General features: G+C 51.6%; 2 protein-coding genes and 1 long non-coding RNA gene across 6 annotated transcripts in view; 1 reads left to right on the top strand and 2 right to left on the bottom strand.

The window, feature by feature from the left end:
* LOC308508064 overlaps window positions 1-1648 on the bottom strand; it is a 6230-nt gene extending 4582 nt beyond the window's left edge. Inside the window, exons 1-2 of the long non-coding RNA XR_013994985.1 lie at window positions 1045-1648; window positions 462-612 (exon numbers count right to left, since the gene is read on the bottom strand). This is a non-coding gene — a long non-coding RNA (uncharacterized lncRNA). The remainder of the gene's footprint in view (window positions 1-461; window positions 613-1044) is intronic.
* Window positions 1328-22587, top strand: AIFM2 (AIF family member 2). 4 transcript variants are annotated; one of them, XR_013994984.1, is made up of 10 exons: window positions 1754-2049; window positions 8485-8683; window positions 9055-9170; window positions 10567-10686; window positions 11428-11520; window positions 13078-13186; window positions 14174-14326; window positions 15527-15727; window positions 15944-16314; window positions 21687-22587. XR_013994984.1 is itself a non-coding variant. In XM_081074249.1 (10 exons), the coding sequence occupies exons 2-9, from the start codon at window positions 8506-8508 to the stop codon at window positions 16093-16095; spliced, it is 1122 nt and encodes a 373-aa protein (XP_080930375.1). In that variant the 5' UTR covers window positions 1762-2049; window positions 8485-8505; the 3' UTR covers window positions 16096-16119; window positions 21687-22587. The 4 variants fall into 4 exon arrangements, 3 of the variants coding, with proteins under 3 accessions (XP_080930376.1, XP_080930377.1, XP_080930375.1); XM_081074249.1 differs by having other exon boundaries at window positions 1762-2049; window positions 15944-16119; XM_081074250.1 differs by lacking the exons at window positions 1754-2049; window positions 21687-22587 and adding an exon at window positions 1328-1460 and having other exon boundaries at window positions 15944-17656.
* Window positions 21371-22587, bottom strand: part of MACROH2A2 (macroH2A.2 histone) — a 58967-nt gene continuing 57750 nt past the window's right edge. Inside the window, exon 9 of the mRNA XM_081074252.1 lies at window positions 21371-22119. Coding sequence (XP_080930378.1) covers window positions 21954-22119 — 166 coding nt within the window. The 3' untranslated portion in view covers window positions 21371-21953. The remainder of the gene's footprint in view (window positions 22120-22587) is intronic.

Below are 22587 nucleotides of genomic sequence, written 5' to 3'. Positions count from 1 at the left end.
GCAGGGTGAGGTCTCTGCCCCAAAGAGCTGGTCAAAAGGGTTGTTGTCATCCTTGGTGTCAGAGTTTAATCCGCACCCTACTTTCCTGTAGGGGTTTCAGGAGGAAGAAAAGGAGATAACTTGGGAAGTTATGTGCAAAGTCCAGGACTAATGCAAGGCTTGCGTGCCTGGAGCCTCAAATCCAACCCATGGCTCTATGATGATTCCCTGCGAGACAGGGTTAGGATGGGCAGGGCCCATGGGCTCTCTGCCCCCACATTCTGTCACCATTGCTCTTCTGGGCCCCCAAGGCCTGAGAGGAGGAGGTGGGGACTCCCACATCTCTGACTGTATTATTCCCTCCTTCAGCCCCTATTCACCGGGCAGGGTGCCAGCTGGGATAGGCGGAGAAGCAAGGATTCCAGATAACTGGAAGATGCAGCCTGGGCTTCATGGGCTGAGAACAGGAGTAGAGTACTCACAGGAACATCCCCACTTGAGGTGGTTCTGGGCACCAACGTCTTATCAATGGAATCGATCACAACGCTCCCTCTGCCAGGTATATTGGATGCAAGATCCGTGACCACAGCTTTTAGAAGAAGTACAGAAACGCCACTGCTAGTATCAATACTCCTGAAAACCAGATAGAGAAGGGCAGTATTCAAAAGTGTTGGGCTGGGAGCCAGGAAGCTGCTAATGCCTTGGGCAAGCTAATCAGCCCACATAACATACCTATAATAAACGGCTGCTGTGTATTAATTGCTGCTGTGCGGCAGGCACCGCACTAAAACACGTCACATAAATGATCTAATTGGATCTTTTCCACTACTCTTAGAGTAGATGGTAATATTTGCATTAAACAGATGCAGACGGCTTATCTGTCACCAAATTAGCTTGATCGTACTGCCAGGCTGTAGCTTGCATCAGTCCATTTCTCCCCAGAGCCTGGTCCAAACTCTCTCTCTGTTTTCTTTTTTGTCCCCAGGCCGCCCTCCTAAGTTGTTCCCCCAATTTCAGGCAGCCTTCCCATTCCCCCATCCTTTCACCACAGAACACAACTCAGACCTGGCACTCTTCTGCTGCAAACCCTGCAGTGACACCCCATCGCTCCTGGGATGACCGGGAGTCCTCACCAGGCCGGGACGACCCTGCCCAGGCCTCTGCAATGCGCCCGCGCTCCACCTGTCCTGCCTCCGGGTCTCTGCATAGCAGAGCGCGCGTCCTCCCTGCTCAGGGCTAACTCCTTCTCGTCCTTGGAGAGAGAGGCCTTGGCATCCTTCCTTCCTGCGCCGCCAGTCTCACTGCAACGTGATACCTGTTTACCCGTCTTTCCCCAGACTAACACCTTATCCGACGGAAAGCAGAAACCATGCCCGTTTCGTTCTCCCTTTCTTCTCCCCCCTGCCTCGCACAGGGCCGGGCGCACGGCGGTGCCCTACTGGCTTTGCAGGATCATTTGTGTGCGCTAAGGGAGGACGCTGGTAAGCGCTCCGACGTCCCGGTGGGTGAAGCACGTCTGGGGGAAAGTCGGGCGGAACTTTGAGCGGAGGCCGAGGGGCGCGCGCATAGCCGGGCAGCAGCGGCTTCAGGCGTCGTCCGTTCCCACTCCCCGCGGGCCCGCCGTCCCGCGTGGGGCCCGCCGTCCCGGGTGGGGCCCGCGGTCCCGGGTGGGGCCCGCGGTCCCGGGTGGGGGCCCGCGGTCCCGGGTGGGGCCCCGCCGGGGGTGTGGCGGGGGCGGGGCCGACGCGCTGAGTCACGCCGGCCGGGAGGAGCCTCGGGGCGGCCGGCGCGAGCGGCGCAGCGGCTGGAGAGGGCGCGCGAGCGAGGCGGCGCGTGGGCCAGGCTGTCGGGGCCCCACGGAAGAGCGGAACAGGGCGCGCCGGGGCTCGGACAGCTCAACAGGCCGCGTGGGAGGTCGGTGGCGCGCGAGTTGTGGCCTTGGGAGGAGGGGTCTGTCGTCTAGGATACGGGGCTCGGGCCTGCAGCGCCCTGGTTCCCCCAAAACACAACTCTCGGAGAGCGCGGGGCAAACTCGCCCGTCCTCGTCCGCCCCCCGAAATTCCGTCTAAGGTAAGGAAAGACGGGTTACCCCATTCTCCCCCCCTCCCCCCCCACCCCCCCATCCCCCCATCCTGGAGGGCTCCGAGATTCGCCGCTGGGTGGAAGCTGGTGTCACCGGGCAGGAGGAAAGCCTCCGTTTCTGGGAGGAAATACCCGGGTTGCCCTGTGCCTACAGGCCCCGGTGTACCCCGGCCGGCCTCTCCCTCCACGAAGCCCCAGGTTCTGTGTGGAGAAAGGCCAGCGGGCGCTGAACTACCTCTGATGGCGCGGAAGCCCAGGACGCCTGTAATCCACCGGGAGCTGCAGTTAGTGGGTAATGGTGGGCGCTTGCCTTCCAGCACCACCCACTAAACACACCCAGCCTGTCTCCTCCAAGAGTCCCTTTGACCCTTGGGTGTACTGTGAGGGTGGGGAGGGAAGAGGTGCTTGGGAGGACAGGCACAGGGCAGAAGGTCAGTTTGGAGAGGGGTTCCTGGGTGTCCCAGGTGTTCAAAGGCCAACTTGTAAAATATGTAAATATGCAAAATATCAAGGAGGTCTGCTCAGGTTCTAGTATGTGTATATGTGTGTACGTGAGTGTGCCTGAGTGCAAGCCCCAAGCTCTCAGACCCACCTGCCCTCACCCCAGCACCTTGAGAGAAGCCCCCCAAGGGCACTGTGTGTAACCCCACATGTGGAGGGCCTCCAGTTCAAGGGGGGAGAGGGCTGCCCCGCTGTGCCTGGTCTTGATCAGGCCTACTCAGGGGTTAAGTGGTGGAGCTGGGCAGAGCTGGTGTACTGCAGGGCCAGCCTGGTCTTTAAGTGGTGGTGAAACGAAGAAGCCAGGGTCCAGACAGGCGGCAAGCAGGGGGTAGGGGTGGGGGTGTTAAGGGAGCCACAAAGTAACTGGCTCCCAGGCTGGTGGACAGATTTTGAGGCCTAGGGTTTCTGTACAGAAGTGTGTATGACACTGGAATGAGCCTGTCTGCCCAGAGCTGCCCTCTCCTGGGCATGAAAGGACAGCCCTTTCTTCAGACTTGGAGTCCCTTTCACAAATTGGTCTTTTTAGGGTTATATTCTGCGTGTGTTCCCTGGGGTCCTGGACATGGAATGCTCACTCTTAACCTGCCCCCAGTTGTCTAGTGAAGGAGGCTGCAGGTGGAGAGGGGACATTCATGGTCTTGAAGTCACAATCTAGTGGCCCTCTCATCTAGGACGCCACTCTGGAAACATGGCTGTAGAAATCTACCCTGGGAATAACTGTTTGTTTGACTTGTGATCAAAAAGCTGTGTGTTGTATTTGTAATCTCCGTGAGGCCATCCTGGGTGACGTCCAGGCTTCAGCCGGAGCCTACATGGTTCCTGCTCTATGTCTTCAGAGGCGTGACCTCTCAACAGCTTTGGCATAAATGTAACTTCATCGTTGTTTAGTAGATTCCTGAAATCCCCTGCCTGTATTATTAGAAAAGAATCCCCCTGGGGTAAGGCTGAGCGTCCTTGGTAGAGAAAACAGGATTTACTGAGAAAATTCCAGTGTAAACCAGATTGTGTATGCGTGGGGGGGGGTATGGGAGGGGGTAAGAGGTAAAATTCCTTAGCTGCTGCTGGGCAATTAGGATTTGTTCTCTTGGACCTTCTTTTATGCTAACATTCCTGAACCTAGGCAGACTTAGTTAAGAGTCTCTGTGCTCTCCCCCTTGGCTTGGTGTTCAGTTCAAACTCAGATTGTGGGCTTGGCAGGGTCCTCAAAAAGTTAAATCTAGAATTTCCGTAGGATCCAGTAATTCCACTTCTAGATATATACTCAAGAGAATTAAAAACATATGTTCACACAAAAACTTCTACGTGAATATTCATAGCAGCATTATTCACAATTACCAAAAGGTGGAAACAGCCCAAATGTCCATAAACTGACAAAGGGATAAACAAAATGTGGTCATCATACAGTGGAATATTACTCAGTCACAAAAAAGGAATGAAATACACAGGCTAGAGCTTGGATGAATTTTGAAAACATTATACTAAGTGAAAGAAACCAGACAGAAAAGGTGTGGAACAGGCAAAGTTTTAGAGACAGAAAGAAGATTGGTGGTTGTTGCCAGGGGCCGGAGGGAAGCGGGGATGGGGATGAGTGCTAATGGATGTGGTTTTCTTTCTTTTTCTAGGGTGATGAAAATGTTCTGGTATTAAAGTGTGGTGATGGTTGCACAACTTTATGAATGCACTAGAAACCACCAAATTGTATACTTTAAAATAGCAAATTATATATGAATATCTCAATTTTTAAAAAATTAGATGATAGGACTGCCCTGTGTTTAAAGCGTTATTATTTCTGTAAAATGACTCATTTAAAAATATTCAAGCGATTGAAAAAAAAAGGTCAAAAAAGGAAGTAAAAACATCATCTGGCGACCACTATACACATTTTGGTGTAGAGCACGGGTCTGTCGGACTGTTGAGGCTCAAACTTGGACAAGTTACTGACTTTCCAAAATGGGGAGAAAACCACCTGTTCAATGCACAGATCTGGGTAAAAGTGCAAAGAACGCTAGCTGTTGTCGTCAGCAAAATGAATGGAAGGTGTAGAGATTTCCCATATGCCCCCTGTCCTCACACATACATAGCTCCCATTATCAGCATCGCTCTCCAGAGGGGTACACTTGTTATAGGTGATGAACCTATATTGACATAATCACCCAAAGACCCAAAGACGTTTACATTACGATTCCCTCTTGGTCTTGTGCATTCTATGGATGTGGACAAATCATGGACAGACTTTTCAGGTAAAAATCATCCACTCTAATAAAGTAAAAATCATCCACTCGAAAAATGAATGGCTCCAGAATATTCCATTGTATGGGTATATAACAGTGTATCCGTAGTCTTTTACTGATGGAGTCTCTCATTGATTGAGTCTGTTTGCCCAGCACTGCTGCTCCATTAGAACATATAATTCCACATCTCATCAATTGCACACATGCTTTTTGAGCACCTACAGGGTGTGGTTGGGAATTAAGGTCCGTGGCTTAGCCCCAGGGTTTCGGTATCTGGCCAAGTAGGTCATGGCCGAGCAGAGGGGAGTCCAGCTGTCCTCAGGGGCCAGGCAAAACTTGGCACTGGAAGAGCCAAGGGAGAGTCAGCATGTCCAAGGGCATTGGGCAATGGAAGCTGCTAGGAAGAAGGGTGGTATCAACTGGAGAGCTGCCAGCCCATCATTCCCTCAAGTGAGTGGATCAGAGGTCAGTAGAGGAGAGAGTAGAGCAGATTCCAGGACAGCGTGAGGTGCTTGGAGCCTAAAAGATCTCCTCTCCCCTCCCCCCAGCTCCTTATGGGCTTAGGTGTGCCCTCAGACCCCACACCCACCCCTGGAACTCCAGAGAAGCCATTTGTCTTCGCTGAAGGTGTGCCTAGTTGGATAGGCCAGGGTTTGCCCTTTGGGGAAGTCAGTTGGTGATCCTGAGCGTGCTAAGGGAGCAGAAAGGGGTTCAATGCCGTTGGCCAATCCCCTGCCCATCAGGACTGTGCTGGGGTCCCTGGGCTTTCTCTCTTCCCTGGGAAGGAGACCCTGTGAGGGCCCCAGGACAGGCCTGGTGGTTAGAAGTGGCGAGCATGTCAGCCCAAATGCTACCCTGGCGTGCCAAGCACCCTGTGTGTGCTGGCCCCTGGCCCCTGCCCTACTGGCCTCCCCACCTTGTTCACTGAGCTCGTCCTAAGCCTCCCTTTAGCCGCTGGATTTCTTAGCCCAAGCTATTCCCTCTGTCGAGAAGCCCCTCAGCTAGGTTCAAAGGCTTCTGCTTGAGCGTCCCTGGGTGGTCCAGTGTGACCTGACGCATGGTAGACCCCCCTGTCCCCAAGCTGTGCAGCCTCTCTCGGGCCTGTGCCCAGCCAGCTTGGAAGCAGAGCTGTGTGGGTGTTCCCAGACCTTCCTGCTGGCTGCTGGCCCCAAGGACAAGCTGGCACAGAGGGAGGCAACAGGGCCTGTGAAACATAGTCCTTCCGTAGCCTGCCTCATTCTCCGACACATGCCCAAGCCCTGCTCAGCTCCTGGTGGCCACGCCTCACCTCTGGCTAGGCCCCTGGGCCCTCTCGGGTTGTGGCTCCCAGGAGACGTTCTCCTTCTGGCCCAGTTGGCAGATTCAGCCTGATGAGCACTCGGGATCAGCTCTGGACAACCTTTCTGAGGGCCTGGAGCAGCGAAGGTGGCATTGCCTGCTGGGCACTTGTCCTGCCTCCCTCTCCCCCAAGGGATGGGGAGCGTGCACCAGCCTCCGTGCACTGGGGAACATCTAGCCAGTGAGAACCAACATTAAATCCCCTCCAGTCTCCTGTGCCGGATCTCGCCTTGCCAGGTTCTCCCCCCCCAGGGAGAAATCGGGCAGTGGGCATTTGAGTATCAGTGAGCATGGTGGCTGGAGGTCCACTCATAAGCTGCCCCCATAAGTGTCAGAAGATCTGGGGACCATCTTGGGGGCCACCATGTCTTGGAAACCTATGTGTGCAAGGACATCTCAGGGTGTCCCCTCCCATTACAGGGGGTAAATGGAAGCCCAGAGAGGGAAGGCGTTGTGCCCCAGACCACACAGATGATACAGGGTAGAGTGGTGGCCTTCCAGCTGCCTACAGTGCTGCCCGAGAGGGTCCCCATGTAGGCTAGGACATGCTTCCCCATCGAGCCTTTGGGCAGTTTGCTGTCTGTCCCTCAACGCTGGCCTAAGTGCACTTCCTCCTTCCTTGCCACCCCTGCCCGCTCCCATCTCCCACTCTGAACCTCCCCTCCCTGGAACCCGCAGCAGCTGTTGGGCCTCTCTTGCTGTTTTCTGTGCAGTGTGAGCTTTGCTTCCTTCCTTAGTGTCTCTCCCTGGCAGCCTGGTTTATTTCTGCATCTCCTTAGAGTGTGGCACAGGCCAGGGGGAGGTTTGATTGCCTGTTGCCTCGAGCCAGCGTCTCCCAACAACCCCTTGCTGCTCTCAGGATCTGAGCTGCAGGCAAGGAGTCTCTGCTCCTCAAACAGCTGGGCTGCCGCACAGGAGAGTCCTGAGGCCCTGAACCAGGAGCCTCCTTCACTGGGGCTGAGCTGTGCTGGGGACGAGGCCCCAGCTGCAGCCCCAGGCCAGGCCTCAGCCCTCCCGAGGGGCAGCCTCTGGGATGCGCCAAGTGACCCAGCCCTTAGGAGGCGGGCCCGGTAGGTAGCCTCCCAGGCTGGCTACGGGAGCCCAGGCAGGCGTTGCCACCTTCTTTTTCCTCTATGCCCCGCGGTTCAGCATCTAGTGGCCCAGCCCCATGCGGTTCTCTGCCTCAGATGTCCTCCAGGGTCTAGCTCTGGGCCAAGGGTTCTTGAACTTTAGCTCCTCAGGGACTCAATCAAGGCTTGTTTTCAGTTTGCTGGGAACTAGTCAGGCTGCCGCAGTCCACGTGTGACCGTGAGTCTGGGGCACTCTTGGCCTGCAAACCTGGGCCTCCCTGCAGACACTCTCATCGATGGCAGCTCCCTGGTCTGGGCACAAGGACCTTGCTTCCCCCGCCCCCCACCCTGGAGCCTGTGTGATCAGCACTTCTCCTCCACTTTCTTACTAGAAGACATTCCTTCTCGGTCCTTCAGCAGCAGTTTCTTCTCCCAGCAGCTGTTTCTTGCCCCGTCTCCTGGGGGCTGTTGCCCAGCAGTCCCAGTGGACACCAGCTGTCCCAGGAAAGCTCAGAGGAAGGCCCTGTGCACTGCAGGTCTCTCCTCCCCACCCCACGGTCATGGCCTGGCTCACACTGCATCCTGTTTTGCAGGTTGATTGTCATTCCCTGCCAATTGATCTCAGACCTGGGGCTCACGCTGTGACCTGTGAGTGGGCAGGTCTGTCTGGCGGCAGTGTTTGCTTAGTGCGGGGCTTAAAGAATTGTATTTAGTGCCTGTGGTGTGGCGTTGCTCGCAGTTCTCCACACGTGGGCCCTCCGGTACTGTTACTATGCACCCGATCGGCTTCCTATATCTGCAGTCTCCACCTGGCCCTTTGAGTTTGTAAGCCCCACCTTTACAAGGGCAGAGCCCATATCTGTCTGTCTGTCTGTCTCTCTGACCACAGGCTCCATGGCACAGAACATATCAAAGAGCAGGAGCCCAATTAATGTACGTTGTTGAATGAGCAAATACATTGAGTGAAAAAAAGTACAGAATAATTTAAGCGTGCAAAAAATAATTACGATCAGAGGTACACAGAGAATCTCTGGCAGGATTCATATAAACTTAGTAATAGAGGATGCCTTGGAGAAAGGAACTGGGTGGTTGGGGAGTGGGATGCAATTATGATACCCTTTGTTTTTTTGGAATTTAATTCAAATTGTACAAAATTGGAATTTCATTAATGGACATAATTGAAAAAGGTCAAGTCTTGGCATTCGAGTCCTTTCTCACGGTGTGCTCAGCCCTGCCCTCCCAGCCTCGAGGCCCCCTGACTCTGATGTGGTCTCTCCTCCTAGCCCAGCAGAGCCTGGTTGGAGATGGGGTCCCAGGTCTCGATGGACGTGAGAGGTATGCATGTGGTGATTGTGGGCGGCGGCTTTGGCGGGATCGCGGCCGCCAGCCAGCTGCAGGCCCTGAATGTCCCCTTCGTGCTGGTGGATATGAAGGACTTTTTCCACCACAACGTGGCAGCCCTCCGGGCCTCCGTGGAGAGTGGTAATGCGCTCCTTTCTGGGGCTTTCTCGGTGGGGGTGGTCTTGTCATGCTGTGGGTCTGGGGGTGGATGTCTCCACTTAGGGCAAGGTGCCTAAATTTCACCACCGGACAAATTCTGGAGAATCTTAAGTCGCTGGCCTTAAGCCGCTACCATATCAAGACCCTAGGAGGAAGAGCTTGAGCTTCCCTGAGGACCTGAGGCACAGACTGGCGCCTTAGGGGGTGGTGAGTACCCTGGGCGTGCCACTGGCCCAGCTCTTTGGCTAAGGGCACCCCTGTTGTTATGCAGCTCAGGAAAGGTTCTGTGTTATTCTGGCCTCCTGTGGGCAGCCCAGTTTTATACTGTGATCTATTCTGTGTCCACGCCCCAGGGTTTGCCAAAAAGACATTCATTTCCTACTCGGTGAGCTTCAAGGAGAGCTTCCGGCAGGGCCTGGTGGTGGAGATCGACCTGAAGAATCAGACGGTGCTGCTAGAGGATGGCGAGGTGAGTACAGGGGCTGGCCTGTCCATCAGCTGGCGTCCGGAGGCCCAGGTGGGCGGAGACCTGGCTGGGGCTCCTCAAGGGTGGAGAGTGTCTTCTGTGGCCCTCAGCGTCCCCCTCCCTCCACCCTCTGCCTCGTGCTGGGCAGATAGCAGCTTCCTCAGAAGCAAGGGCCTGTCTACAGCAGCCAGCAGTGTGGTGGCTGACATTTCTTGAGCCTTTCCTGTATGTCAGGCACTGTCTTACGCCTTACGTAATATCATTTCATATGCGAGAGAGGTGACACGGTCTCCCTTTACTGAGAGGAGAAGTGGGATCCTTGCCCAGGATCCCGTAGCTGGGAAGAGACTCAGCCAGAGTTTGGATCCAGGCAGTTTCCCCGCAGAGCCCACGTTCTGCATGCCAGTGTGTCCTGGACCAGCCCTAGACTTGGTGAGCCCAGGGAGCCCTCCCCGCTGGCTGGAATGAAAGGGTAGGCACACACGCGATCCACGTCCCTGGACTGGAAGGTCATGGGGGAAGGGGTTTTCTTCACTTCTGTTTGGATTCCTCAACCCAGGTGTGTAGCACGGTGCCTGGTATATACCCGCAGTGACGTGAGCTTTATCCGTGAGCTGCCACCAGCCCGCTTGTCATATTGAGGGTCACAGGTAGCCTGGCCCTCTGCTCTATTCAAAGCTAAGGGGGGAATTGGAAAAAGGAGACACAATTCCTGTCAATGCGTATGTGATTTAGTGTGACTCAATCTTCCTTTCATTTTCGGGGCTAGGAATCTCCCAGGTGGAAAAATCACGGAGAGTCTGCTTGTCCTGCGGTTTGGGGCCCAGCTTTTCAGAGCTCTGGAAGGGTCTGTGTAGGCGTCTCAGGCCTCCATGGGGGACGTGGGGGCTGAGTGGGATACTGACCCTCTAAGTCCCCTCCCCACCCCCTGTCAGAGCATCTGGTTTGGTCACCTTTCTATATTTCGGCTCCAAACAGGACCTCCCTTTCTCTCTCCTTTCTTTCCTTCCATTTTTTTGGGTGGGGTGGTGGGGCAGAGAGTAATTTCTACTAAAATACCTACGAGATTCTAAATAACTCCACATTGGAAGCTAGAATCTTGCTTATTCCCTACAACTAGTTTCCTGTTCCCTGCTTACCTGTCCCCGCACTGCGGGGAACTCCCCCCTCCTATTTCCATGTTGGATGGCAGGAGGTTAAATCTGCTCTCTTAGGTATTTCCAGCTCCTAGTGCCACTCGTTGGCCTAACCAGTGTGATGGTTTTGCTCCCTTCCAAGGAGGGCTGCCTCGGAGCGCCCAGAGAGGGCCTTGCCACCTGGTGCTCCTTGCGCCGTGGGCCTGGGGGTGGATGCAAAAGCCCAGGCCTGCCCTCACCTTTCTTTACCTCATCCCTCCTAGGTCCTGCCCTTCTCACATCTCATCCTGGCCACAGGCAGCGCCGGGCTCTTCCCCGGCAAATTGAATCAGGTTTGCAGCCAGCAGGAAGCGATTCAGGCCTATGAGGATATTGTGAAGCAGGTGAGCTGCCTGCAGACCTAGGGCAGGGCAGTGAGGGAAGACTGGGTGGCCCCTTGGGGGAGCAGAATAGCTGTGGGGATATGTGGGGATGCAGCAGGGAGACCCCAGGAGCTGCTCAGGGCTGTGACCATGGCTGTAAAGATGGAAAGTTATTAGAAAGAGATTCCTGGGAGGAGACCTTTGGAACTGTATCAAAGGATGGCCGTAAGCACCGAGACCTGCTCACGTATCGATTGGCGTCTCCCCAGCTCCTCTATCTTGGAGCTCTCAGTTGCACTGGGTCTTGTGATTTGTAGAGCAGGCTTGGGTCTGTGATCTCAGTCAGCTTTCACAGCGATCCAGAGAGAGGGGTGGGACGGGTCCATCCCCACTGAATAATGAGGAGTGGAGACCCTGAGAAGGATCTCAGGGTGAGTGCTGCCACATGACTGAGGCCGGGTCTTTCCCTCTCTGCAAAGCTTCTGAGAAACCTGGGGAGAGCAGACATTAGTGTGGAGGTTAGGAACCCAGCTTTGAACTCAGACAGACCTGGGCCATGGTGATGCTTCTTAGGGCAGTTGTGAGAATCAAGTGAGACAGTATGGGGAGACACCCAGTAAGTGCCTTGCCCTGAGAAAGTGCATTTAGACCCTGAATTTGGAAAGGGTTCTCTATTCTTCTTGGCTAAGGAACTGCCACTCTGGGCTGACCCATGAGGCAGCAGGGGTTGGAGGGTGTGTTTTACATTTCCTTCTGTTCCAGGTCCAGCACTCACAGTCCATCGTGGTGGTGGGAGGAGGCTCTGCGGGAGTGGAGATGGCAGCAGAGATTAAAACAGAGCACCCCGAGAAAGAGGTGGGCAGGCGGCCTTGGCTTAGACTTCGCGGTGGTCCGCTTCTTTCTGTGTTGTCTAAGCAAAATCAGGAATTTGCTCAGGGCCTGGGAGGCAGAGCTTCCTGAATATAAAGTGGGAATGTATGTTTCCCATCTCCTGCTCTTTACTCTGGGGGGGTCCCCTAAAGTCCCTTTCTGCTGGGAATTTTTCCTGGAGAACCAAGGTGCGTCCTAGTTCAGTGACGGGTCCTGCCTTCTGGTCGAGCCAGGGGGTTCAAGTCCAGGGAAGATACCTTACAAAAGGTTATTTCCTGTCCCCCCCTTTGTAATGTAGACATCGACTTTGTTTACCTCTTTTTGCTGACAGCTAGCTTGGTCAAAGGCACTTAGTTGTTGTTGTTGTTGTTGTTTTTTTATCTGGGCAAGCAGTGGCTTTTTTGGTCTTTAAGAGGGGGTAGCCTTTTCCCTGGACAGCCACATGGGGAGAGCCTGCAGTGCAGCCTCTCACTGCGTGTGCTGGGAAAGGACTGGCCAGCATTGCCTCCTGCCCTGTTCCCTTTAAATGATGGAGGAATAGAGCATCTGCCTGGCACCCTGGGAAAAAAGAACATCCTGGCAGGCTGTAAAGGCTCAGCTGAGGGCTGAGTGATCATCAGTAATTATGGGTCTTGGAGGCAAGAGCTTGCTGTAGTTGAAGCCAGATTAGCTTCTGGGAGCCACATGGAGCCTTTGGCTGATTCTTTCTCCCTAGGGAAAGACAGATTGGTTTTGAAGAGTGAGTTCAATATGGGCTAATTTAATTATATGGTTGTTCTCTGACAAATTATTGGAAATTATTATGAGTGATTAACGTAAAAGTTCATTCATTTTGATTTGTGGGGTAAAGTCCAGTCTGAAGTGGGAAGTAACTCAGTGGAACTTTTGTGTGTTTATAATTAGTAGACAGATAAGATTAATAATAGCCACCGTTTAGTAAGGACTCAATAGGTGCTGAATTATGTGCTTTATACAGATTTTCTCGTTTCATCATTACAAAATTCCTAGGAGTGGGACTGTGATCCCGTCTTACTGAATTGTCAGGCAATGTCCAAATGAGTATCTGAGATGGGATTTAACCCAGGCAATGTGACTTCCAAGTCCGAGCTTTGAACACCATTCCAGGCTGCCTTCCACCTCCCTGTGCTGACCCAGACAGCAAGTAGATGTGCCTAGAAGTGCCAGTTTTAGAACCAGCTTTAATGTAAATGTCAGCCTGATTTGCACAGAAAGACTGTATAATCATAAGTGCCCACGGACGCTTGAAACTAATTTTTCACGTGGCCCTAGGTGAGGTGTGGGTTGTGGAGCACTGGCTCATTCTGAGAGTCCTAGACTAGGGGATGTGGCTCCAGCCCAGCTCTCTGTTCGTTTACTGGTTCCGGTGCTGAGCACGTTATTTCACTTGGGCCTCAGTTTCCTCCCCTGTAAACCGGAGGTAGGGGAGGCGCTGGGGTAGATGGGCTGATGTGTTCTAAATCCTCTTCGTATGAGCAGGAGACTCAGTGGCTTTTTCTCTGTCCTGTGGTCGTTTGTCCCCAGGTCACTCTCATTCACTCCCAAGTGGCCCTCGCTGACAAGGAGCTCCTGCCATGTGTCCGGCAGGAAGCAAAGGAGATCCTGCTCCGCAAAGGCGTGCGGCTGCTGCTGAGTATGTGCAAGTTCACCACCTGCCCTGCGCCTCTCCCTGGCCCAGTGAGATGGGGCTCAGTGGCTTGGTCACTGCCCCCTGCTTGAAGGTGGCCCCGCTCCTCCGCAGGCTGTCTGTGTCCTGGAGTTGAGCATCAGAGCCCGTTTGAACCCTGTTGTCCAGCGGTAGGTCATGTCTGACCCTGGGCAGGGCAGACGTCCTAGTACCTATGGGATTTCCATGTCATGGAGGCAGCACTGTCCTGGCTATTGCTTTGCACACAGGCATATGGTACCTATGTGTTGAATGATTTAAAAAATCACCCAAAGGATTTGGCCTGAATTATGATGTCTTTGTGGTGGAGAGAATAGGATTTTGGGTTTGTACTTTGAGGGTGGTAAAGAGTGTGGCTTTTATCGATAGCAGGAGGGAAGAGAATCAACCAGCATGTTAGAGAGTGGGGCTCTAACGCCAATGGTGTGCCCCGCCCCCTTCACGGGGCTCAACCCCCTTGTTTTCTTCAGGGAGGGGTGAGGTGTCTGCTCTGTGGGAGCCCATCCCAGCTCTTGGGCTCCTTGTACCTGGCTCTACAGTACTGTGACCATCTTTACTTTCAGGCAGTGAGGAGAATAGGCGGTCTGCTTGACTTTTCTTTCTTCACCTTTGTTGGGATGCCTGGAGGGCTCGTGCAGCCTGGCCAGGATGGTGTAGCTGGCAGAGAGGCGTGTTGGAGGTCTTCCTCACGTAGCCTCATATTGCTTCTTGGAACTTCCCTCCCATTGCATCCGTTGGAGCCAGATGTCCAGATTGTGCTTCTTGGGGCAGCAGAGCAGGCTGGGAGATGGGCAGGAGAGAAGGCGGGACTAGCATCACTTCCTGGTTGATCCACATCGTCCAGGCCTCTCCCGTGGGTCTCCAGCCTTCCCTAGGTCAGCCTTGGCTTGGATCCCAGCCTCGGTGACGTCCCCACCTTCTGCCAGCCTCCTGGTCACGGATCTCCCTTGACAGGTGAGCGGGTGAGCAACCTGGAGGAGCTGCCTGTCAACGAGTATCGAGAGTGCATCAAAGTGCAGACGGACAAAGGCACGGAGGTGGCCACCAACCTGGTGATTGTCTGCAATGGTATCAAGATCAACAGCTTTGCCTACCGCCGAGCGTTTGGTAAGCAGGAAGCTGAGCCGTCGCTCACTCCCCCGCTTGCCTCCTCAGTCTTCAGCCGCCCAAGAAGGCCCCACAGGTCTCTCCCCAGAACTCAGCACCACCTTGCCGTCCCCCTCCATCCCAGCGGCTCATTTGTCCCTTCTGAATGGTGACATCAAACTTTAAATTCGGGTTCGGGTCCACTCTTGCTGTGCTTTCCTCAGCTGTGGCGATGATGACTTAGCCCGAGATGTCCAAAGTCACCAGAATCTTCCCAAATTGGGGCCCGCCCCCTAGTGGTGAGAGATGGGAACAGGTTTCAGAGAGATGAAAAAGGTGCATTTTCTGTCCTTCGCAACACGACTGTGAGGAAATTCCAGGGTCAGGTCTTTCTCTGTTCACAGGTGGACTGCTCTCCCCAAACACTAATCCAAACATTTGGTCACTTGAGCTTGGAACAACCACTTGGGCATTAGGGGCAGTAATGTGGCCTCGTGTTCCTAAAGCTCAGCATTGAACTATCTGGCGGACTAGAGGTGGAGCTGTGGACTGATGGCCTCTATGTGTGAGCTGGAGACTCAGTGGCTCATCGTCAGGCGCTGTGGTTGCTGTGTCCCCAGGTCCCCATCACTAATTCCTGAGTATTCCTCTGGCACAAGGAGCTCCTGCTTTGTACCCTGAAGAAAAGACTTTATCTAATCCCAGAGGAAGGAAGCTATTACAGGCCAGGCGTGGGAGTGGGATTGAGGCCTTATCCTGGACGGAGATCCCAGAATTTAACGTCTAATTGTCCTAATGTTACATTTTCAAAGATAAACTTTTTTTTAAGTCCCATGCAATGAAAAGTTTATCATTTGTTAAAGCCCTGCATTTATTTTAGAAATCTGATCCACGTTCAAAAGAAAATTCAAGACTTGGCTAAGTAATACACTTAACCATTATAAATGAATCGTGGTCACTTATTAAGCGTTATGCACATTATATAAAATGATACCTGCTATGTTTCTGACCGGTTTCCACCCTGGAATAGTAACCTTGCCTCTGCAGGAAGAGCTCTGAGGTGGTCATTTGGGGCAGAAATAAATCAGGTGGGAGGCTTGCGGCTGGAGGATGTGCCTTTGGAGGGCGGTTTGAGCAGCCCTGGAGCTCCTCGTCACCGCGTCCTGGGGCCACTTAACACGGCAGCTCAGAATCTTGGTCTCGTGTCGGTTTCCCTGGCAGCCAGCCAGCTGGCCAGCAATGGAGCGCTGCTGGTGAACGAGTTCCTGCAGGTGGAGGGCTGCAGCCACGTCTACGCCATCGGGGACTGTGCCGACGTGAAGGAGCCCAAGATGGCCTATCATGCCGGCCTCCATGCCAACGTTGCAGTGGCCAACATCGTCAACTCCACGCAGCAGAGGCCCCTCAAGGCCTACAAGCCGGGTAAGGGAGCCCCAGATGCTTCAGAGTTTTAAGACAGTTGGGGTTAGACAGGGTGAAGCCTTTGTGGGCTTTGAGATAACTGCCTGCTTTCAAAGCCGGTGACAGAAACACCCCCGCAGAGCGCTTTAAAGATAAATAGGGAAGGAATGAATGAATCTCAGAGTCGCAGGCCTGTGAATGGTGAGCAGGATGCCAGTTTTTGCCTCTCCTCCACAGGTGCATTGACGTTCCTCCTGGCCATGGGGAGAAATGACGGCGTGGGCCAGATCAGTGGCTTCTATGTGGGGCGGTTCATGGTTCGGCTGGCCAAGAGCCGGGACCTCTTCGTCTCCACAAGCTGGAAAACCATGCGGCAGTCTCCACCCTGATGGGGAGGCTGGGCGGGAGATGAGGTACCGCTGCCACCCCGTATGGATTGCTTGACCAATGGTACCCACCTGACAAGTGCTAAAGGGCAGAAGCTCTTCTTCTGGAGTAAGATGCCAGTGATGTACTGACCAGAAACACAACTACAGAAAAGCAAAACTGGAGAGAGAGACAGACATTAAAAAAAGACACCCCTCGAGGATTCTTTCTGGGTTTGAAAGGTCTGCTTGCCCTTTGCTGGCCGAATGCTTCACTTGGTCCTGGGGAGGGCACAGCTGGCCTTCTCTGCCCCAGGATGTGTGCGTGCGTGTGCTCACAGGGTGTGGCATTCAGAGCTCTCAGAGTAGGGGAGAGAGCTGGGTCTCCTGGCGGCTGGTATCCCATCTGTAAGGTCAGGGAGGAGGGCCTGCAAAGTGAGACCAGCTAAGGAAGGGGGACTGGAGTGGAGAGAAGGCCTGGCCTGCACCCTAACCTCTCCTATTGTTCAAGGAGCAGGGAAGCCAATACATCCTATAACACCTGGGTTATTAATAGGAGCCTAATTTTTTAAAAAAGATTCTTATTAAAAATATAGTTAGCATACAATATTATATTAGTTTCAGGTGTACACAACAGTTATTCAACATTTATATACCTAAAAGTGATCACCATGATAAGTCCAGCAACCATCTGACACTGTACCATGCTATCACCATGTTATTGACTGTATTCCCCATGCTGTACATTACATGCCCATGACTTAACTTGTTGTACACCTGGAAATGTGGACCTCTTATTGCCCTTCATCTTTCCTCCCCCGCTTTTAACTTTTCAGTTACAGTTGACATTCAATATTATTTTAATTTCAGGTGTACAGTGTAGTGGTTACACATTTGTATAATTTAAGAAGTGATCCCGACTAATCTAGTACTCACCTGGCCCTATACACGTTTATTACCATATTATTGACTACATTCCCTGTGCTTTGCTTTACATCCCCATGATTATTTTGTAACTACTAATTTGTACTTCTTAATCCCTTCACCTTTTTCACCCTACCCCCCAACCCCCGTCCCATCTGGCAACATCAAAATGTTCTCTGTATCTATGAGTCTGTTTCTGTTTTGTTTGTTTATTTTGTTCTTTAGATGCCACATATAAGTGAAATCACACCGCATCTGTCTGTCTCTGTCTGACATACTCCACTCAGCACAATAAACCCTCCAGGTCCATCCATGCCACTGCAGATGGCAAGAACCCATTCCCTTCCGTGGCCGAGCAATATTCCATTGTGTATATGTACCACCTCCTCTTTATCCATTCATCCATCAATGGACACCCAGGCTGCCCCCACATCATGGCCATTGTAAATAACACTGAAGTGAACATATGAATGCACACGTCCCCTCGAAGTAGCACTTTGGGTTTCTTCAGATAAATACCCAGAAGTGGAATTACTGGGTCCTTCTTTGTCTCTTGTTATAGCCTTTGTTTTACAGTCTATTTTGTCTGGTATAGGTATTGCTACCCCAGCTTTGTTTGTTTGTTTGTTTCTGTTTTCACGAAATAACTTTTCCATCCCTTTACTTTCAGTCTGTGTGTGTCTTTCAGTCTGAAGTGAGTCTCTTGTAGGCAGCATATGTAAGAATTTTATTTTCTTATCCATTCAGCCACCCTATGGTGGAACATTTAATCCACCTACTTTGAAAGCAGTTGCTGATAGATATGCAGTTATTTATTTATTTTTTTCCCCATCTTAAAGAAGTCCCTCTAACATTCCTTCTAATACTGGTTTGGTGGTGATGGACTCCTTTAGCTTTTTCTTGCCTGGGAAACATCTGTCCTTTGATTTTAAATGATAGTCTTGATGGTACAGTAATCTTGGTTGTACGTCCTTGCTTTTCATCATTTTGAATATTTCCTGCCAGTCCCTCTGGCCTGCAAAGTTTCTGTTGAGAAGTCAGCTGACAGTCTTATGGGAGCTCGTTTGTAGGTAACTACTGTGCTTCCCCAAAAATAAGACCTAACCAGACAATCAGCTCTAATGCGTCTTTTGGAGCAAAAATTAATATAAGACCCGGTCTTTTTATTATATTTTTTATGTCATTTACTATATATTTTACAATAATATAAGACCGGGTCTTACATTAATTTTTGTTACAAAAGGTGCATTAGAACTGATTGTCCCGCTAGGTCTTATTTTCAGGGAAACATGGTAACTGCTTTTCCCTTGCTGTTTTAAAGATTGTCTTTAATCTTTGCCATTTTAATTATAATATGTCTTGGTATGGGCCTATTTGGGTTCATCTTATTTGGGACTCTGAGCTTCCTGAACTTGTATGTCTATTTCCTTTGCCAGGTTAGGAAAGTTTTCAGTCATTATTTCTTCAAATAGGCTCTCAATCCCTTGCTTTCTCTCCTCTCCTTCTGGTACCCCTATGATGCAAATGTTGTTATGTTGTATGTTGTCCCAGAGGGCTCTCAAACAATCCTTTTTTTTAAATTAATTTTTTTCCTTTTTCTGTTCTGATTGGGTGTTTTCTGCTACCTTGTTTTTCAAATCGCTGATTCTGTTCCCTGCTTTTCTAGTTTGCTGGTGGTTCTTTCTAGTGCATTCTTTATTTCAGTTTTTGTATTCTTCACTTCTGATTTTTTTTTTAATGGTTTCTCTGTCCTTTTTTATGATTACTATCTCTCTGTTGAAGTTCTCACTAAGTTCCCTGAGCATCCTTAGAACCATTGTTTTGAACTCTGTATCTGGTAGGTTGCTTGCCTCCATATCATTTAGTTCTTTTACTGGAATTTTCCCCCGTTCTTTCATTTGGGATGTATCTGTTTTCTTATTTTTGGCTGCCTCTCTTTGTTTGTTTCTCTGTATTAGGTAGATCTGCGATGTCTCCCAGTCTTGCTGGGTGGCCTCATGTAGTAGGGGTCCTGTGGGGCCCAGTGGCACCTGGTCACCTGAGCTGGGTGCTCCAGGAGTGTCCCTTGGACTGTGTGTGGACTGTGTGCGTCCTCTGTTATAGTCTAGCCTTGATTGCTGTTGGCCTGTCAGTGGGTGGTATTAACCCTCAGGCTGACTGGCTGTGGGGTTCAGCCATGTCCACAGCTTATGGGTTGCTTTGTGGGAGGCATACCCTCCCAGAACGGGATTTGCCCCTGGGAACTCTGGTGTCTGTTAAGACTGCCCTTTGTGTGTACCACTTGTGGGGCCAATTGGGTGGTGCTCTGCTGTGGTCTGAAGTTAACCTCCAAGTATGTTGGTTCTGGGGCCTCTTGTGAGGGGCTCCATTGCAGGCCCAGGTCATCCACCTGTGACCAGCCAGGGAGTACCTGGTAGGAGCTACAAAGCGATACAGGGTTGGTCGTTGCCTGTGCTACACATGGAGGCATGTGGGAGAGGCCACGCTGAGAACTGAGGACGGCTGCCACCAACCAGTACCAGGTCTGGGGTAGCTCTGCAAAAAGCCAAGACTCTCCGAGGCCTGCTGCCACCTGCCAGTTCCCAAAAGGTTCAGCCACTGATAAAAGCCTGGTGCGCTAAGGAGTTGGGTGAGGCAGGGTCTTGGTGAGTCAGCAGGGTGGAACGAGTGTAGCTCACCAGACCAATCAGATTCACATTTGGCCTGGGGGGTGGGCTCAACACAGGAAAGATGGCGTCCGCCTGCCGGTTGCACGGGAGGGCCCCACACTGAGAAAATGGGGGCTGTCCTTCCAGTCCTCACCCCGAAGTTACACATCTCAGTCTCTCCCCACGTCTCCGACGCCCCCAGTGGTGCTGTCCCTCCACTGGAGCTCAGGGTGAGTGCCTGCGCGGGCCCTTTTTGAGGATGTCCGGGTTTCCCACAGCCTTCCGTCCTACCCTGATAGTCAGAATCCCCAGTGTTTTTCACAGCCAGATGTTGTGGGGGGTCTTCCTCCCAGCCCAGTGCTCCGGTCTGGGGAGCCTGGTGTGGGAGGCTGGGGTCCCTTGTTCTTTTGTGGGGAACCTGTGTGGCTGAGATATCCCCAGTTCTCAACCGCCACGTGGAGGTTTGGGACCAGCTCGTTTTGCATCTCTGCCCCTCCTACCAGTCTTGATGTGGCTGCTTCTTTATATCCTTAGTTGTACAACTTCTGTTCAGCTAGACTTTGAATGGTTCTTCAGGTTGATTGTTATATAATTTAGTTGTAATTTTGATGTGTTCATGGGATGAGGCAAGCATAGCATGTATCTACTCTGCCATCTTGGATCTCCCATAGCTCAATAGGAGCCTAATTTTAAACTGTTAGTCCCTACAGTCTTTAACCTTCATGAAACTTTCTATTTTCCCATCTTTAGATCCTGATTATATATCATAAGTTATATTTAAGAAGAGAGAAAAATTTACCTCCTGGTTAGCCCATTCTAATGGTGAATTTTACAAAGCTAACAGGATTTAAGACCAAAGCCTGGCCTGCCAGCCACTGGAGGTGTTTAAGGAAAGGCAGCCAAGCTAATATAACCTTTGTGTGGGTTGCCATATGGTTAATATTCATAGAGCAGATGGGGGGTTGAGCAGGTGAACCCCTGTGTGCTTCCAGGCTACCGTCATGGACAAATTTGTAAGTGACAAAACTCCAGCTGATGCTGGGGGACCTCGAGAGAACCTTTGTGGTTTTGTGCTTCTGGTTTCCTGCCCAACCCTAATGTCACTTATCTGGAGCGCTGGCCATGTGGTAGTAATGCCTGCCACCAGTTATGTTAAGGTATATAAATGACTCATCTGTTTGGGAGAGAACTTCCAATCTGGAGGATCCTATTTTGGATCACAAAAGTTAACTCTGTACAGCAGAAGTAGGTGATGAATTCATCTGAATAAACTCAGGTCCTGCCCCTACCCACCCTGTTCCTCCCTGCCCATTTTTGATGGTGGCCAGAGTCCTTGGACACCAGCCTCAATGGGGATCTCAGTCTGTCCCTTGTGGGCTGTACCCCGGGCCTAAGTGAGACATATGCCTCTCACAAAGGATAACTGCCCCACCGGAGCTTCGCCCAGGGCTGCGTTCCTGTGGACCAAGGCCAACAAGGCCCCCACTTCCGGAAGCAGGACCTGCTGACTGAGAAACACAGACCGTTTTGTGCTGTCTGACCTGGGGCCTAGCAAGGCGGGAGTCTGAGCCCATTAGAGACGGGCCTTGTTCTATTTTTGTTAACATTTTAGACACGTCCACCCATGGGGACACATTTTTCCAAACAGGAAAATGTTGCAATAAAAGAATATGTTGTAAGAAAGACACCGGATCTTTTTTTTTTTTCCTTTCATTTTCTTTTTCTTTAAAAACAAAACAAAACAGAAAAAAGCCTGAAGCAAAACGTTTTTAGGAGTAGATACAGATATTATAGGGGTGGGGGTGGGGGCACTAAAACAGAAACGAAAAGCACCAGTGAGATGCCTTTCTAATTTTCTCCTCTCCATAATTGAATACAGACAACCAACAAAGCCCGAGTCACTTTAATGCCCTCCTCCCTTGCAAAAAGTAGAAACAGAAGACTTAAAGAATTTTGAAAGGATTTTTTTTTTTGTGTGTGTGTGTGTAAAAGTCAATGCTATAAATCTAAAACGAAGTCTGTTTTTTTTTTTTTCTTAAAAAGTTCTAAAACAACAGGAAAAAAACATGGAAAGAACCCCTCGCGGAGACCTGGTTTTTAGGATTGAGGCTCTTTTTAACAAGAATATAAAATACAAAGGGCTCCGTCGGTGGGTGGGACCTGCTCCCACAGCCTCTGCTACCTGTTTCCCTTCAGCTGCCTTCCGCTCCTCTGTGTCACCTTTCCTCTGCTTTTAAAAAATAAAACCTGCTCCTGTGATTCAGCTCGTCCTCCACCTCCTGCTGGAACGTGCAGCCGCGGCTGGGGCGGCTACTTGGTGTCGAGTTTGGCCATCTCCTGCACGTAGATGCCTATGCTCTCGCTGTCGAAGAGCAGGAAGTAGACGTTCTTCAGCGAGGATGCGCTCGAGTCGTCGAAGTGGGCTGAGATGGCTTTGAGGGTCACTTGGGCGGCTGTCTGTTTGGGGAAGCAGTTTCTGTGCCAAAGGAAAAGAAAAGCCCACATCACTTTGGTCCCCGGGACCCATGGAGTAACTCAGCCCAGGTGGGGGTAATGCAGGTCTTTCTTTTCTTGGCACTGGCCCTGGTTTCCATCGCATGGGGCCTCTCTGTGGGCAGGCTGGTTCACACATGATGTCCTTTGACACTAGTCAGAGGAACAGCCTGGGGACGGGAACAAGCAGGGGACACGTCCCCACTATCCAGGTGCCACACTGACTCAGAGAGGCAGTTGTTTTAGTCAAGGTCATGCGGCTGGCCTGTGAGTGGTGCCCTGTACTCGAATCTGTGTAGTCTAACTTAAGTCGAGCTCAGCTTTAAAAACACTACCATTCAGCATTTCAAATACTTGGTCTTCAACAAAGTACACAAAGGTTTTATTAGCTCCTGCAAAACTGATTTATGTGATCAACGGATTATTTATTAAAGGGCAAAAATGTGTGCTC

The sequence above is a fragment of the Rhinolophus hipposideros genome (assembly GCF_964194185.1).
Source record: "Rhinolophus hipposideros genome assembly, chromosome: 15".
NCBI lineage: Eukaryota > Metazoa > Chordata > Mammalia > Chiroptera > Rhinolophidae > Rhinolophus > Rhinolophus hipposideros.
This window is presented reverse-complemented; position numbering and strand designations above follow the sequence as displayed.

Bases quoted from the DNA above. Each gene is read 5' to 3' on its own strand.
- AIFM2 (XM_081074249.1), top strand. From the start codon at position 8,506: ATGGGGTCCCAGGTCTCGATGGACGTGAGAGGTATGCATGTGGTGATT. The intron at 8,684-9,054 runs GTAATGCGCTCC...TCCACGCCCCAG, and splicing joins CCGGGCCTCCGTGGAGAGTG to GGTTTGCCAAAAAGACATTC. The intron at 15,728-15,943 runs GTAAGGGAGCCC...TCTCCTCCACAG, and splicing joins CCTCAAGGCCTACAAGCCGG to GTGCATTGACGTTCCTCCTG.